The 17346-nt window shown below is 24.5% G+C and overlaps 1 protein-coding gene across 2 annotated transcripts; it reads left to right on the forward strand.

Annotated features, from left to right (window-relative positions):
- Nucleotides 1-4348: 4348 nt before the first annotated feature.
- On the forward strand, nucleotides 4349-17153 carry LOC127278909 (FACT complex subunit spt16). 2 transcript variants are annotated; one of them, XM_051300852.1, is made up of 20 exons: nucleotides 4349-4687; nucleotides 4784-4888; nucleotides 4972-5136; nucleotides 7479-7631; nucleotides 7737-7883; nucleotides 8483-8749; nucleotides 8886-9221; nucleotides 9330-9699; nucleotides 9851-10049; nucleotides 10204-10585; nucleotides 12438-12620; nucleotides 12911-13042; nucleotides 13141-13310; nucleotides 13605-13788; nucleotides 13874-13955; nucleotides 14051-14204; nucleotides 14561-14653; nucleotides 14845-14904; nucleotides 14979-15134; nucleotides 16360-17153. In XM_051300852.1, the coding sequence occupies exons 1-20, from the start codon at nucleotides 4619-4621 to the stop codon at nucleotides 16364-16366; spliced, it is 3414 nt and encodes a 1137-aa protein (XP_051156809.1). In that variant the 5' UTR covers nucleotides 4349-4618; the 3' UTR covers nucleotides 16367-17153. The 2 variants fall into 2 exon arrangements, with proteins under 2 accessions (XP_051156809.1, XP_051156810.1); XM_051300853.1 differs by lacking the exon at nucleotides 14845-14904.
- Nucleotides 17154-17346: the final 193 nt, after the last annotated feature.

Raw genomic sequence — 17346 nt, forward strand, 5'->3', positions numbered from 1 at the left:
TAAAAAATATTTTAGGTTATGAATCTTATCAAAAAATTAGAATGTAATTTATATATATATATATATATATATCATTCAAACAATATTTTCTTGTATTTGATACTTTTTTTTAAAATAAATATTACAATATTTATAATGGAAAAAGAATGTAATGTTTAGAATGTTAAAAAAAAATTTGTTTTTGCTGAAAACTTACCTTTTCAGTATATATACAATTACGGAAATTATTTAACTTCTCGATGATGAGTTTTGATAAATATACTTTATCTAATGTGATAATTTTCTTTCACTGTCATAAATAAATACTTTCACTGATTTTTTTTAACACTTTAATTAAAAATACACAAAAAAATAAGACCACATGTGGCATAAACTTGACTTTGATATTTTTAAAGGTAAATTCACAAGTTTTATGTCAAGCAGGGTAGAGAACTTAAAACCAAAAAAGTAAAGGTGTTTTTATATCTCCAGTATTTTGGTCGCGCAATCGGCTGGATTGGATTTTCACGGTAGTATCACTGAATTTGATTGGCTCTGACAAATATTACATTTTCACCGTGATAATTGAATTTTGTTAGAGCCAATTAAATTCAGTGATTCTCCGTCAAAATTCTATCCAGCCGATTGCTTGACCAAAATACTGGAGGTATAAAAGCACCTTAAGGAAACATTCAAGGAGCTTCTACAATAGCTCCGTTTGGCAACTCGCCAACTCCAAGTCCAAGTCGGTTGGAGTTGGTTGCGCACGCATGGTGTTGCCAACTGTCGCCGAGTTGAAAATGAAAAAAAAATTGTGCGTGATATATATAGTAATATATATATAATTATATAAATATAGTAATAAAAAAATATGCAATTAATAAGATGAACTGTCAGTACAAATTTTTTTTAATGTTTTTTATTGACATTATAATAAAAGTTTTTCATCATTTTGATTTCACAATATATTAAAAAGGTATTTTCATGAACATAACCTTACAATATTTTTACATTTCATTACATGCACGAAGTAGTATAAGGAGACGTAACGCCATGCATTCAAATCAACCCCAAATGCGTGTCCTAGAGTTACTAAGGTTTTCGAATAATGCTCTTGTAGCGCCTCTACTGAGATAAATCGGAATCAAAATATGTCGTCTGCTATCGCGTAAACAACTGTAGTTGACAGCAAAAGTGTTTTGATCACGAAGTGGTTTTGATAAAATATTGTGTAATAAATAAATAATAAAATAAATATTGTGAAATATTAAATATTAGTGAAAGTAAATGAAAGGTACGTTTTTCCTTAAGAATTTAATAAATAACTTATGTTTTGAAGATTAAAATTGCAACATTTATCATAAATATTACTTTATTTTAGGTTATTCATTAAATATTTGGAGAATAAAATAATAAGTATAGAATGTAGTTGCTGAAGCCAAATATGGATTTTACAACTTGCAAAACCAATTTAAGTATGATAGAATTGCCATCAGAAAAGTGGTGCTACATTAAAGGAAATGAATCTTTCCTTGCTTTTTTGAAATTAGAGAATGATGATAAGGCGAGTGTAATAAAAAGAGTTGTTTTGTATAGCGATTTAAGTATTAAAATTATTATAAATAAAAAAATTCATCCTTTTTCAAGGTTTGTGAGAATCGAATCTGTGGATGACTTAATTTCATTATTAAAAGCTGTTGACGAATTAGAATAATCAAATAAATGTTAAAGATTAACGTTTTTTATATAACAAATGTACTTATAATACTTGTATACTGTATACTGTACAATTTAATATTAACAATAATAAAACAATAATAAAAATTAAATATTGTTCGAGCCGAAAAAAAACTTCGATTTTCTCCATTTTTTTCTTCTTTTGTAGTTATTTTTGATCCACATCCTTTTATAAAACATGACATTTCACTGATAACATTAACAAAGCACAAAGTGCAAGCGCGAAACACCGGTTCAAGACAATTTGTCAGCACATGCGAGCACGTGATAAATTTTAATTCTCTATTTCTCCACGCGCGGCGTCCTCATCGCATTATTAGAAAAATGCGTAAACTCTAGGACACGATTTTGGGGCTCACTTTCACCACAATCTACTATGGGCGTTACGTCTCCTTATACTACTTCGTGATTACATGAGAAGGGCGTAATCATAAAATGGTATTAAATTTAAAAATATTTAAATAAAAAATCGAAAACGTGCGTTGACATATTTATTATATTTTTAATTAAATACGATTTTTAAAAATAACTTAACTTAAGATTACATTATTCTCATTAACAGATTATTTTACTATATTATTTTAATGTTATTTTCAGAATTAAATTCAGATTAGAGTATTTAGATTATAGTGTTTAAAATGTTTGTCGAGTCTTAAATGTTTTTTTTCTTCTAATAAGAAATCTGTTTGTCAGGGAAAAAGTTATTATTTACATGGAAAAATAGAGAATTCAGGAAATTGGATTACAAAAATATTATGGCAACGCATGAAGAAATTAACTTTTTAAAGAATTATTATCACATATAGTAATTATATTCAATGAATTTTAGACGAAAAAATTAATTCATAAAATATTAAACTTTGAAAATTATCAGCATTCTCTAATATTAAAATAAGCAAAAAATATTGTAAGGTTATGTTCATGAAAATACCTTTTTAATATATTGTGAAATCAAAATGATGAAAAACTTTTATCATAATGTCAATAAAAACATAAAAAATTTTTGTATTGACAGTTCATCTTATTTATTGTATATTTCTTTATATTTATATATTACAAATATAAAATTCATTGCATGTGTGTATTATTCGGGGGAAAAAATTTTGTTGTTTATAAAAGAAAAATTTAATTTAATTTTTATTTTTCTTCTCTTTAAAAAACGATGAGACGGCGGCAACAGCAACAACAACAAATAATTTATTAAACTTTACAGCGTGTTTACAGCTTCAAAAGTACATAATCTCAACTATTTCGTGAGCACGAGTTCACGCACAATTTTTTTTTCATTTTCAACTCGGCGACAGTTGGCAACACCATGCGTGCGCAACCAACTCCAACCGACTTGGACTTGGAGTTGCCAAACGGAGCTATTGTAGAAGCTCCTTCAGGGTACGGTCACACTCAGTGATGGGTTGTGACGCGTCACACGAAGTTTTGTACGTATAATACGTTTTCGACGTAATATACGTATAAAATGTATAAAACCATGTAGAAAACCACTGACATTTTGACATCTATATAGGATCCTCTGATTTTTGCCATAACGAATTTTTCTTATCATTCTATTTAAATTAAAGTCTTAAAATAAAATAGAAATGGTCAGAAAAAGTAAAAGAAAATCTTTTAAAGAGGCTTTGCCCTGGGAAAAAATGGAACATATAGGTTATGTTATTATGCACGTGGCCCGGTGTTCACTCTTATCTGTGAAACCTACTTAGAAATAAAACCGATATAAAAACATTTCAATAATTAAAAATTTTGTTTTATAATTGTTAAAATAATTAATAATTACCTAAATTTTGTTTATATTAACAACTTTCTCTTTCAATAGTGTAAAGTAATGAATGATGTATTTTAATGAAGAATTTAAAATTGCCGCTCTTAAATCACGTGATCAAATGTAATATACATCGTGTAGAAAACTTGGCACGTAATATACGTAGTATTATACACGTAGAAAACCACGTATTATACGTACCCATCACTGGTCACACTTCAACAAAATCTAGTAAATGTTTAGTAACTTTCTGGTTACAACTGAAATTTTTAGAAAATTACTAAACATTCACTAGATTTCGTTGAAGTGTGACCGGCCAAATGTTTCTGCATGCATACAGTGCATGCATGAGATAGTGTGACCGTACCCTCACACTTCACTCCAGGGAAAATTGTTCAAGAAAATACTGGTAAACATCCGAAATGTGACACTTCCTAGAGAGGAATCTCCGAAATATATTTAAATTGTATTGTGTTCTCTGAAAATAGTAAAGATTTAATCTGTATTTAGAATTTACTTGATAAATCGTAGCTAATATTAAAAAAGATAAAAGTAAAAAAAATTGTCGTGTTATGTCTACTAGCGCTATCTATAACTCAATCTTCATAAAAGTAGTCACGCGAAAACTACACAGTTGATGCATTATTGTGGGTAATAGTGGGGTAATAGAGGTAATATCATTTATACAAAATTTACAATTTTTTAAAATTGTAAAATAATAACTGATTTTTTTGTAAACTAAAAATACGATTTTTCTTTGTTTCTATCGATTTTCATTTATTTTTCTTTTCGTCGTTTTTCAATTATTTTGAGAGGTGTGAATTGCGCTTTAACGTTTCCAATTTACAAAATCCCGCCATTCTCAATCATCCTCTATCATATACACACGCGAGTAGAAGCCGTGAAGCGTAGATTGTATCTTTCACCAGTATTAAAAGTATATTTTTTTTTTCTTAACGAAAACTATAGAGAAAAATGTGAATATAATTGAATCAATATTTAAACTTAATTGCCATTAATTATTTCATTACTATATTAATTTTATTAAAGTGCTTTTGTAGTTAACATAAAAAGTTTTTTGTGATTGTACCGCGTGCTTGCGGTTGAACAACCTAAAAACAAATTATGGCTAACGTATCTCTTGACAAAGAAACATTTATTCGGCGCATGAAGCGTCTTTATGCCGCATGGAAGGTAATTAATTTTGTTTATTAAAAAAGAAACGAAAAAAAACAATTTTTATTTACATAATTTTGATGCATTTTTTGTTTCGTAAAAAAAAAAATCCAGGATGGAAATTCGCTTCACGATGACAGTTTTAATAAAATGGATTGTCTCGTCTCTGCTGTTGGCACTGATGAAGAAATTGTTTATAGCAAATCTACAGCACTTCAAGTAATATGTTTATTTTATTGTCTAGAAAATTTTGTTTCTTTTAATTTTCATCTTTTTTGTAAATAATAATTTTCTTTTTATAGACATGGCTCTTGAGTTATGAACTCACTGATACAATTATGATCCTTGCTAAGGAATCCATCTACTTTTTGGCCAGTAAAAAGAAAATTGAATTCTTGAGAAAAGTCGAAGGATTAAAATCTGAAGATTGTGATATTCCACCTGTTAAACTTCTCGTCAGAGACAGAGTAATATTTCGTTTTTTACATTTGATATTAATTTAGAGATTGAAACTTTCTGTTAAAGCATAAAAGTAGTAATTTTGCTCAAATTTTTTTTTTAAATAATTCAAGCCTCGGATTATACGATTTTTTCAACCCCTTGTTTTCTTTTTTTTTTTTTATTTATTTTTAATTAAAATATGTCTTTTTATTACAAAATGCAGATTTTCTTAATTTCAATTGTTTAACAAATTTTTAACTAAAATTATTCACCAAATTAATTATTTTTAATAATTTTAATGAAATTCTTTACAAATTCAATTATCTTGAACAGGGTGTCTAACAGTCAGGGAATTTCTTTAATTTTCTGGAATTGTTTATAAATAAATTAAAGTAACTATTAGTTTCAAAAAATTTTTTTACTTTTTTCTCAAAGCAAATGCAAATTAAAAAGTTGACTTTCACACTCAGTTATTAAGCATGTGATATATCTAATATTCATTAAGTAAATAATTATTTACTACTATTTATTGAATCTAATAAATGATTTTTTAAACTTGGATAACAATTAATTAATTTTTTGCAGTGAAATATTTGGTTTTTTAATATAAATAAAAATTATTTGATACAATTTTATTTTATGGGTTAAACTTGAAATAAAGTAAATTATTCATTAATACGAATAATTTATTATTTAATAATAATACCCACATTTAACTTATATAAAATTTTACGGCGTCGAATATTAAATTATCGAATTTCTATCTAGCAGAACTCTTATAAAGCATTTTTTCTAATACTTTTTTTAAATTTTAAATTAACATAATTTCAATTTAACGAATTTTATGTCTATAAAAATTGACAAAAAAAAAAAACTAAGTAGAATTTTTCTTAAATGAGAATTCTGTTAAATAAGAATTAGTTGGAATTAAAATTTTCTTTAATAAAAACTTAGTTAATTAAGAATTTTGTTAAATAGAAATTCTGTTGATTGTGGATTTATCCAATGAAAATTCTGTTAAGTAAATATTTTGATAAATCGAAATTTACTAAAAATAACAATTCTGTTAAAAAAAAATTTGTCTTTATGCAATTTTTCTTGACATAAATTCCGTTAAATTGAAATTGTATTAATTTGAAATTCGATGTACAAGAAAATCTGCTTTATATAATTTTACTAAGTAAAAATTTGATAATTTAAGATTTGACGCCGTAAAAATTCTTTTAAATTAAATGTTGAAAATATTTATACGTCTTCAATTAGTTTATTTATTTCATTTAAATATTTTATTTTTTACGAAACATTATTTGGTTCAAATACATATGAAATTAGTGGATAATAGACAGGTAAATGATTTAATTGTATCAAAATAAAATTTTTTTAGTGTAATTTAGATTAGGGAAACGTCAGTGAAAAGTCATGGAATTTTTTTCCTATCAGTTGTTAGACACCCTGTTGAAAAATTTTTAAATTCAATTTTTGTCTACAATTTCTAATACATCTTTTTCAGCAACAGAAATTACTAAAAATTTCAATTAAAAATCTCTAAAATTTGAATTAATTTCAAAAAATTCAATTTAAAACCTTACAAAATTTAATTATTTCTAATAATTTCAACTGTAACTCTTTAAAAATTTAATGATATTAAGTGATTCTTATAATATTCTTCAAAAAATTCAATTATTTGAACGCATTTTTTATGTAAAAACTTTTAAAATTCAATTTTTGTCAATAATTTTTAATAATTTCTTCATCAACAGTAAATTACCAAAAATTTTAATTAAAAATTACTTGAAGTTCAATTATTATCAAAAATCTGAATTATAAATCTTTGAAAATTCAATTACCGTGGATGTACCCGTTACCGTCCATGTCCCAGTATCCGTCCATTTTACAAATATCTCGTATAGTAATTTAAATTATTTTTTAACAATAATTTATTCCTTTTGGCACGCAATCGACTTATTAGTTTAAGTAAACAAATAAAAGAAAATAATTTTTTTATAAATGTTATTTTGAAAATTAAACTGGACGGAAACTAGGTCTTAGGTGGACGGCAACTGGGACATCCACGGTACTTTTTAAAAAATGTTCATTTAAATTTATTTGATAAATTATTTTCAATTCCGTAAAATTTAATTATTTTTAATATTTCATTTTAGTCGAAAAATATTTAATAGCAAATACGATAAAAAATAGAAGCCGAATTTCAACAAAAATTAGCAATTTAATTTAGCATAATTTGACTTTTTAAAATACCAGAAAGTTTTAGATATTATTCGTAAAATTGTGATTGAATGGCAAAAAAAGGTTTTGTTAATTTTTAAAAATAATTATTGTGTTAAAAGTTAGTCTCTCTTTTTTTTAGTCGGACGAAGATAAGGCGAATTTTGCGAAATTAATTGAAGTTATCAAAGAAAGTAAAAAGGGAAAAACTTTGGGCGTATTTTCGAAAGAAAATTATCCAGGAGCATTTATGGACGCCTGGCGAGCTGCTTTAAGAACTGAATCATTTGATACTGTAAGAAAAAAAATTATTTTTTTTTTTAAATTAATATAGAATTAATTTGTTTTGTTATTTTAAAATATTTTATTTTTGTTTCATTGGATTTTTTTTCAATTTTAGGTTGATGTAAGCGCCGCAGCCGCTTATATTATGTGTCCAAAGGAAGATATTGAAATTCTCACAATAAAGAAAGCATGTCTCGTATCTGTTGATGTCTTTATGAAGTATCTGAAGGAACAAATTATGGAAATTATCGATTCAGATAAGGTGCGTTTTAGATCATTTTTCGTATATTTTTTGCTCACTTTTATTTTCAGGCCTCGGATTGTACTTTTTAGAATGATTTATTTTTAAATCACTTGAAATTAAATTATTTTCAAAAATTTCAATTTAAAACCTTTTAAAATTTAATTATTTCTAAAAAAAAAGTTTCCATCTAATTTATTGAAAAATAGTTTTAAATATTTTTAAAATATTTTAAAGAATTTTCAATTTTGCAAAATTTAATTATTGTCTGAAATTAAAGAAACTTTAAAATAAAAACTCTAAAATTAAAAAAAAAAAAAGCTATAGCAGTTTAAATTTGCAGAAAATTTATTTCAAATTTAAAATCTGTGATTCTATTATTTAAAAATCTGTAAAATTTAATTATTGTCCGACAATTTTTTGACCATTAAAAACTAAAAAGTATAACAAAATTTTAATTGAAATAAATTGCTTAAAGTAGAATTCAAAAAATTTTTAAAATGGAACTTTAAAATTTTTTTGATAATATTCTTATTAAGGAATTAATACAATGAATTTAATGTCTAATAAATTAAATAATTTAAATAAATCGAGATTTTTGTCCTTTCTTTTTCATGTAGAAAGTGAAACACTCGAAACTTGCGGAAGGTGTCGACGCGGCTATTTCAAATGACAAATATGTGAGCAGTGTGGACACATCACAAATTGATATGTGTTATCCAGCAATTATTCAAAGTGGTGGACATTATTCTTTGAAATTCAGTGTCGTTAGTGATAAAAATGTACTTCATTTTGGTGTTATTGTGTGTTCTCTCGGGGCGAGATACAAATCCTATTGTTCAAATATTGTCAGGACCATTTTGGTCAATCCAACAAAAGCAATTGAAGTGTGTATTATATTAATATTTCTTTTCTTCTATTTTTCATATCAAATAATCAAAAATCTAATCAATTTTTTTCTATTATAAAATAATAACTATTTTTTGTAATCGTATGGAAAATTTTTTTTTTCTTTTCTTTTAGGAAAATTACAATTTTCTGTTACAATTGGAAGAAGAGATTTTAAAGAAATTAACATCGGGAACAAAATTAAGCGATGTTTATGAAACTGGTGTGAAATTTGTGAAAGATCAAAAACCGTCAATGTTGGATCATTTAACGAAAAATTTTGGTTTCGCCATGGGCATTGAATTTAGGGAGAGTTCACTTTTATTGGGACCAAAAACAAGTGCAACAGCAAAGAAGGGAATGGTTTTTAATGTTAATGTTGGCCTCTCAAATTTGAGTAATCCAGACGCGAAGGATAAAGAGGGAAAAGTCTATGCACTTTTTATTGGAGATACTGTTATGGTCAATGAGGTAAATTACATTTTTTTTTCTTCCATTATTTTTAATTTAACTTAATTTTTTTAAAACTATATTTCACTTTTTACTCGCCTGTATAATTAAAATTAAAAATTTTCCCAGGAACAACCGGCATCAATTTTAACCCCGTCGAAGAAGAAGGTGAAAAATATTGGAATTACATTCAAAGAAGACGACGACGACGACGGTGAGGAAAGTGAACCGGAAGTTACTAAACAGAAAGAAATTTTGGGTAGAGGTAAAAGAACTGCCGTGATTGAATCGAAATTAAGAACTGAACATAGTTCGGAAGAAAAACGAAAACAACATCAAAAAGAATTGGCACAGCAACTTAATGAAGTGGCAAAAGCTCGTTTGGCACAAAAATCGGGAACTAAGGAACAAGAGAAAATACGAAAATCAACAGTTTCTTATAAATCGACAAATCATATGCCACGAGAGCCAGAAGTTTCCGATCTAAAACTTTATGTTGGTGAGTTCCTTTTCTTTTTCTTCGAGAAGATTATTATTCATTTTAATTTAAATTACACAAACAAAACAAAACAAAAATTATCTATTTTACAGTATTTATATACTTAAATTATTTTCTAATTATTTAAATTGAAATATTTACTAATTTTCAGATAAGAAATACGAAACTGTAATTTTGCCAATTTATTCGTACCCTGTACCATTTCACATATCAACGATAAAAAATATATCGCAATCCGTTGAGGGAGATTATACGTATCTTAGAATAAACTTTTTCCACCCTGGCGCAACGATGGGACGCAATGAAGGTGGAACTTATCCACAACCTGATGCCACTTTCGTTAAAGAAGTGTGAGTAAAAAAAAATCACAAAAATAATACAATGAATTCGTTTCTAAAAAGAATGAGTTTGATAGTATTTTTTGCTAATTAATTATTTCTTTTTTTTTAAGTAGAATATTTTTTGAACTGTTAAAAAAAAGTGAATTTTTTCTGAATTATTTAGAACGTATCGAAGTACGAATACCAAAGAACCGGGTGAGATTTCAGCACCGTCGTCAAATTTAAGTACGGCTTTTCGATTAATTAAAGAGGTGCAGAAAAAATTCAAGAATCGAGAAGCTGAAGAGAAGGAAAAAGAGGATCTTGTTAAACAAGATACATTGGTTCTTTCGCCAAATAAAGGTAATCCCAAGCTTAAGGATTTGTATATTCGTCCAAATATTGTCACAAAAAGAATGACAGGTGGACTTGAGGCGCACACGAATGGTTTTCGTTATACGTCAGTGAGAGGTGACAAAGTCGATATTCTCTATAATAATATTAAAAATGCCTTCTTCCAACCCTGCGACGGTGAAATGATTATTCTACTTCATTTTCATTTAAAGGTATCATTTATTTTATTTATTTATTTATAATTTACGGTCAATGCCCTTTAATACAATTTGTACAAAGTACATTATGAAGAAAAAAAAATATTCTAATTAGTAATTCAATAACAAATTAGGCTACATTATTATTAATAATAAATTTTTTACGAATCTAGAATTTTTTTTCAGTCAAGATTCATTTTTAATAAGTAAAGATTCGACTTTCAAGTTTTCAGTAAAAAAAATTTCTTTCTCTTTTAGAAAACAAAGAATATACATCATTTTTTCTAAATTTAACAAAAAATTTTTTCGGTAAAAACTAAAAAATAATGAATTTTGAAAAATGAAACAAACTTTTTTTTTATTATCAAAAAATAAATATATATTCAGGCCTCGGCTGATACGACTTTTTTCGACTTATTTGAATAAGATCCGACTTTTTCAATTTTTTTTAAAAAAATTTTTTACAAAATTCTTAAACAAAATACGTCTTTTTTAGTGTAAAATGACAGATCTTCTTTATTTCAATTATTTAACAAATTTTTCTCTAAATTAATTATTTTCAATAATTTTAATGAAATTTTTCACTAATTCAATATTACTTTAAATTATTTTTCAATTAATAATTTTCTGAAATTTAACAATTGTTTACAATTTTAAAAAAAAATCAAATAAAATTTATTAAAATTTCAATTTAAAACCTATTAAAATTTAATTATTATTAAGATTCTCCATATAACAATTTTTGAAATTTAATCATTTCAATTTATAATTCTTTCGAAATTTAATTATTTTTAATAATTTTTATAATATTCTTCAAAAATTCAATTATTTGAAAGCATTTTTCAATTAAAAAAAAGTTTAAAGTTCAATTTTTGTCTTTAATTTTTAATAAATTCTTCAGCAACAGAAGACATCAAAAAAATTTAATTCTAAATCACTTCAATTCAATTATTTTCAAAAATTTCAAATTTAAAACCTTCTAAAATTAAATTATTTCTAATAAAAAGGATTTTTAATGATTTTTTATAATATTCTTCAAAAATTTAAATTTTTTAAAAGCATTTTACAATTAAAAACTTTTATAATTGAATTTTTGCCTCTAAATTCTAATAAATTCTCCATCAACAGAAATCATCAAAAATTTCAATTAAAAATCACTTGAAGTTGATTTAATTTTAACAATCTAAATCGTAAATCTTTGAAAATTTAATTACATTTTAAAAAATGTTATTCTAAAATTATTATTTCATAAATTATTTTCATTTATGTAAAATTTAATTATTGTCTGAAGTTTTTAATCTTTTGAAATTTTATTATTTCGAAAAATTTCAACTATAACTCTTCCAAACTTGAATTATTTTTAATAATTTTAATATTTCATTAAAAATTCAATTTTTTAAAAAAAGTTTCAAATCAAAACTCTAAAATTAAATTGTTGTCAGAATTTTTTTTTTTTATTTTAAAAATTTACGTCTTTGATTTTGAAATATTCGAAATATATTTTCTTGATAATATTCCTAAAGAATTATTCTTATTTAGGAATTAATAAAATTAATTGAGCTGCCGGATCAAAGAAGGGCACATAACTAATGTATTTTAAATGGGTTATGTGCCCTTCTTTGATCCGGCAGCTCAATTATTTAAAGTAAAATACTAATTAAAAATTAAAATAAAAAAATCGACTTTTTGTGGAATGTAAATCGACTAAAACGACTTTTTTTTGCGCCTTAAAGTCGATCCGAGGCCTGTATATTATGTAATAGAAATTGTAAAACAATTTGTGATTTTTTTGCGTTAAATTATTCTATTTGTTTATTTTTTTTTTTATTGAATGAAAATTGAAATATGTATGTGAATTTTTTTTTAGCATGCCATTATGTTCGGTAAAAAGAAACACGTGGATGTACAATTTTATACGGAAGTAGGAGAAATTACAACAGATCTTGGAAAACATCAACACATGCATGATCGTGATGATCTTGCTGCCGAACAATCAGAACGAGAATTGAGGCACAAATTAAAAACTGCATTTAAGAGCTTTTGTGAAAAAGTAAGATTTTCTGTTTTTTCAAATTCATTTTCTTTTTTTTTTTAATGATTTATTTATTTTTACAAACTGGAGAAGAATATCGATTTTTCTTTAATTCCTAAAATTATCAAATTTTTTTCCAATTTCTTTTTTTTTTTTAACTATAACTATAAAAGATGATAATTTTTTCTATTAAATTTTTTTTCATTTTCAAAATAAGAATAATATTAAATAAAATAAGATCCTTCCTCTAAGAGGAAGCAAAAATATTCACGATATGAACATAATCATCTAGTTTGTGAATATTTTAGGTGGAGAGTTTAACGAAGCAGGAAATTGAATTCGATACTCCATTTAGAGAACTTGGTTTCCCTGGTGCACCATACAGAAGCACTGTTCTTTTACAACCAACAAGTGGTTGTCTTGTTAATCTCACAGAATGGGTAATTTATTTTTAATTCATTTTGTCGATGTCGAATTTAATTAAATTATTTTTAGTTTAAAACATTTTTTTTTATTTAAAAATTGATTTATATTTCAGCCACCATTTGTAATTACACTCGAAGACGTTGAACTTGTTCACTTTGAAAGAGTTCAGTTCCATTTGAAAAATTTCGATATGATCTTCGTTTTCAAGGATTATCATAAAAAGACAGCTATGGTCAATGCTATTCCAATGCACATGTTAGATCATGTCAAAGAATGGTTAAAGTACGTATTTTATTGAGACTTAATCATTTTTACTATTTTCTTTTCGTTTATTACTTCATTCTATTATTTTGAATTTATTATTGAGTTAATTTTTTTCAAAATTCAATTGTTCTTAAAAAATTAAAAACACGTTTAAAGTAAAAAATAATTTATTTTTTTAAAAAAAATTGGCTTTTAAATTTACAGCCATAATTTATTAATAATAATTGTTTATTAAAAAATGTTGTAAAAAAAATAATGTTTAATTTCATTAATTTCTTCATTTATTTATAAATAATTAATTTATTTCTATAGTTCGTGCGATATTCGATATTCGGAGGGTGTACAATCATTGAATTGGGGAAAAATTATGAAAACAATTACGGAAAATCCAGAAGAATTTTTCGAGACTGGCGGATGGTCGTTTTTGGATCCCGACAGTGATAATGAAAAAGAAGAAGTAGATGATGAAGAAGAGGATGAAGATGAAGCATATGAAGTAATAATCGTTTATATTTTTCCTTATTTTTTTTATTTGTATAAAAAAAGAATTTCCTTAATTAATTGTCACAAAAATTTTCCAGCCAACTGACATTGAAAGTGAAGAAGAATCGGACGATGAATCAGAATATTCGGAGGCATCTGAAGATTCAGACAGTGTTGATGGTAATTTATTTCCTAAAAAAAAATATGATTGTTTTTTCTTTCAATAAATTATTAAATGTTTAATATTTTTTTTCTATTTTTATTTTATTTTATAGAGGATGATCTTGGAAGTTCTGAAGAATCTGGTAAAGATTGGTCAGATTTAGAGAGGGAAGCTGCCGAGGAAGACAAAGAGCGAGGGGAATATGTTGAAGTTTACTCTTCAAATAAGAAAAAATCACGGGATCATCATTCATCTTCAAAGGATAGGTATGTAGAATTTACTATTCACTATTTATCTTTCTTTGTGTTTTGAAATAAATTTTTCTTCTATTTACAAAAAAAAAATTTCCATTTATATTTATAATTAGTTTTTCTCTTTATTTATACTTAGAAATTAAAAACTTTCTTTTAGTTTTAAACTAAAAATAAAAAAACGCGTGTAGATTTAAATTTAATTCAAGAATAGAAAATAAATTAAAAAGAAAACAATGCTGCAATAGTTTAAAAAAAGCAATTTCTATTTTAAACTATTTTTCTAATTTAGAAATTGAAATTGTTTCGAGATTTTTAAAAATTGAAAATGTTTGTAAATTAATATTTATTCTTTTCTTTTCTTATCAAAGGCATAATTCCAAGCACAAAAGTTCGTCAAATTCAAAAAGTAAAAGCTCGTCCAATAGCAGAGACAAGGACAGAAGATCGTCGGACAAACACAGGTGAGTTTAATTTGATTGAATTTTCATTTCTTTTTTCACATAATTTTTAATAAATTATTTTATTTATTATTAATTATTACCTAATTTATTATCAATTAATTTTAATTTCAATTATTAATTATCAGTTCCTTTTTATTTAATTTAAAATTAAATATCTTTGATTAAAATTTGAAATATAATAATCATTAAAGAACGGATCGATCACGGAGTGGAGGATCACACAAATCTCCATCCAAATCATCCAAACACAGGTGATTAAAAGTGGTAGATTTATTAATTTTCAAGTGATTAACTAATTTTTTGTTTTTCGATTTATTCGATACAGTCCGAAGAAGAACGATCGACACGATAGGAACAATAAACATGATAAACATGACAGAAACAGTAAACACGATAAACGCAAATCTTCGCATTCTTCATCTAGTGGCAAGAAACGTTCTCGTGATGACAGTGGCGATAGAAAAAGTTCCAAAAAATCGAGGTAAGCAAATAATAATAATTTTAGAATTTATTTATTATTTATTTATTTTACATACATAATATGGTGTTCAGCGGATTTTGAAATCCTTGAAAAGTTCTTGAATTTTTTTTTTATCTTAAAAATTCTTTCAAATTCCTTGAATTTTATAACAAAAACTTGAATTATTAAATATTTTTTTTAAATAATCAATTTCCCCTAACATATTTTATTTTAAAACAGTGGCTAAATTTTTTTTTTTTTTTTTTTTTTTTTTTTAATCATTTCAACATCAAACTTTGACAAAATTCTGAATTTCTAAATAATAATTAAAATAAATAATAAAAATAAGTTTTTTTTTCTATCTAAAAAACGGAAAATTAAACATTTTTAAATAATAATTACCCGAAAAAGAACGTAAACAATTGTTAACATAATTTATTTATTATTTATTTAAATTGCTTTTTTGTTATATTTATTTTGATTTATTAAAAACAGAAACAATTTTCTTTGTTAAATTCTGCAAAAAGATAATTGATAGAATAATTATCAGAATTTTTTCCCTCTTGATATTTAATTTGTAATTTTTGCAAATTGCAATTCCGGTTTATCTAGTTAAAATTTCTTAACATATTTATTTAAATGAATATTTTGTTAGTACATTTTTAAAAATTATTAAAAAAAGTATTATTCGAAATTTTATCTCTTTGTCATATATTATAATATTAATTATTAGTTAAATTGTGTTGTACAGAGATTCCATGTTTTTTTTTCTAAATTTTTAATACCTTTAACCGCAGTTAAATCGAAAGAATTTTAATAATATTCTTTGTGTTAAAGAAAGTCTTAACTAATGAAACAAAAACACATTGTTTCGTAATTATAATTAGAACGTAGTGTAAATTTTTCGATTTTTATGCTGAAATTCCATGCTTCATTATACAGCCTTTTTATGATGTGTAATTATCTTAAAAATGTTGTTTTTAAATAATATTCGAGTACTTCAGTATATGTAAATTAGTTTAAAAGTAATTTTTCTTTTCTTTCTAAATTAATTCATACACATTTGTTAATGAAAAATTTCCATAAAAAAAAAGAAAAATATTCTTATTCTATGACATAGAATTATAATTTACCTACTTATGTACTAATTAAAACTAAATAATTCTAGTTTTAATTAATTAAATAATATATAATTATATTCAAATAATTATTGAAAAAAAAACAATAAATGATTTTAATTTTACAGGAAATAAAGTGAGGTGAACATGTGAGATCAGTGATAGATAAAAAGAAAAAGACAATTTCAACACTTCACAAGTTATTGTATTTTTTTATTCAAAAAAAAAAAAAAAAAAAAAAAAAAAATGTTAAATTTTAGTGGTTTTTTTATTTCCAAATAATTTTGAACGTTTTACTTTTTTTTTTTTTTTTTAATTTTTTCAAATTATTACCACCACAAGAATATTTGTATAGTATTTGTACTCGTCAGTACATTTGAATAATTTAATTTTAATCATAAAAAAAATATCCAACCGATTACTCAAATTTGAAAGAAAATGAAATATTTGGAATAAAAAAATCATTTTCTATGGAATTGTTCTACGAGACTTTTCTACGTTCTTAAAAGAAAACAAAGTCGATAACTCAAATTCTTTGATAACTAATTTCAACGTTTTTTACATAAATGTATACGTTAGTACAAAATACAAAAAAAAAGAATTTTCTACAAGAAATGAAACTGAGAGTGAAAAATTGTATGATTTCAAAATTTTTTTAATATTGCAAATTTGTCCGTAGAATTCCATTGACACATACAAAAAAAACTACGTTTTTTTTTTTGCTCACGAATTTTTTTTGGCGAAAAATAATTTAATTAATAAAAAATATAAGTTTGTATAATTGTCATTCGTTTAAATAAGTTATTTGATACATTAATTGCTTAATAATTAATGTTTCTGTGTATTGATAATAGAAGTTTACTTATTTTTCTCGAAATGTTGTTCCAGGATATTTTGAATAAAAAAATAGACACTCCATAAATTTTCAATTATTTTATTGTAAAAATATTATTCTTAATTTTGCTTTTTATTTTTGTTTATTGAAAATACAGGGATAAAACAAAAATGAATTATTTTTTCTTTTTTGATTAGGTGGTGCATAATACTTGATGAATAAAAAAGTTATGTAAATGCACTTAATGCCTTTGTGTCCCCACATAATAAAGCAATCAACA

This window comes from Leptopilina boulardi, unplaced genomic scaffold, assembly GCF_019393585.1.
Source record: "Leptopilina boulardi isolate dan_hultmark-lab unplaced genomic scaffold, ZJU_Lbou_2.1 LbouV2_213, whole genome shotgun sequence".
Classification (NCBI taxonomy): domain Eukaryota; kingdom Metazoa; phylum Arthropoda; class Insecta; order Hymenoptera; family Figitidae; genus Leptopilina; species Leptopilina boulardi.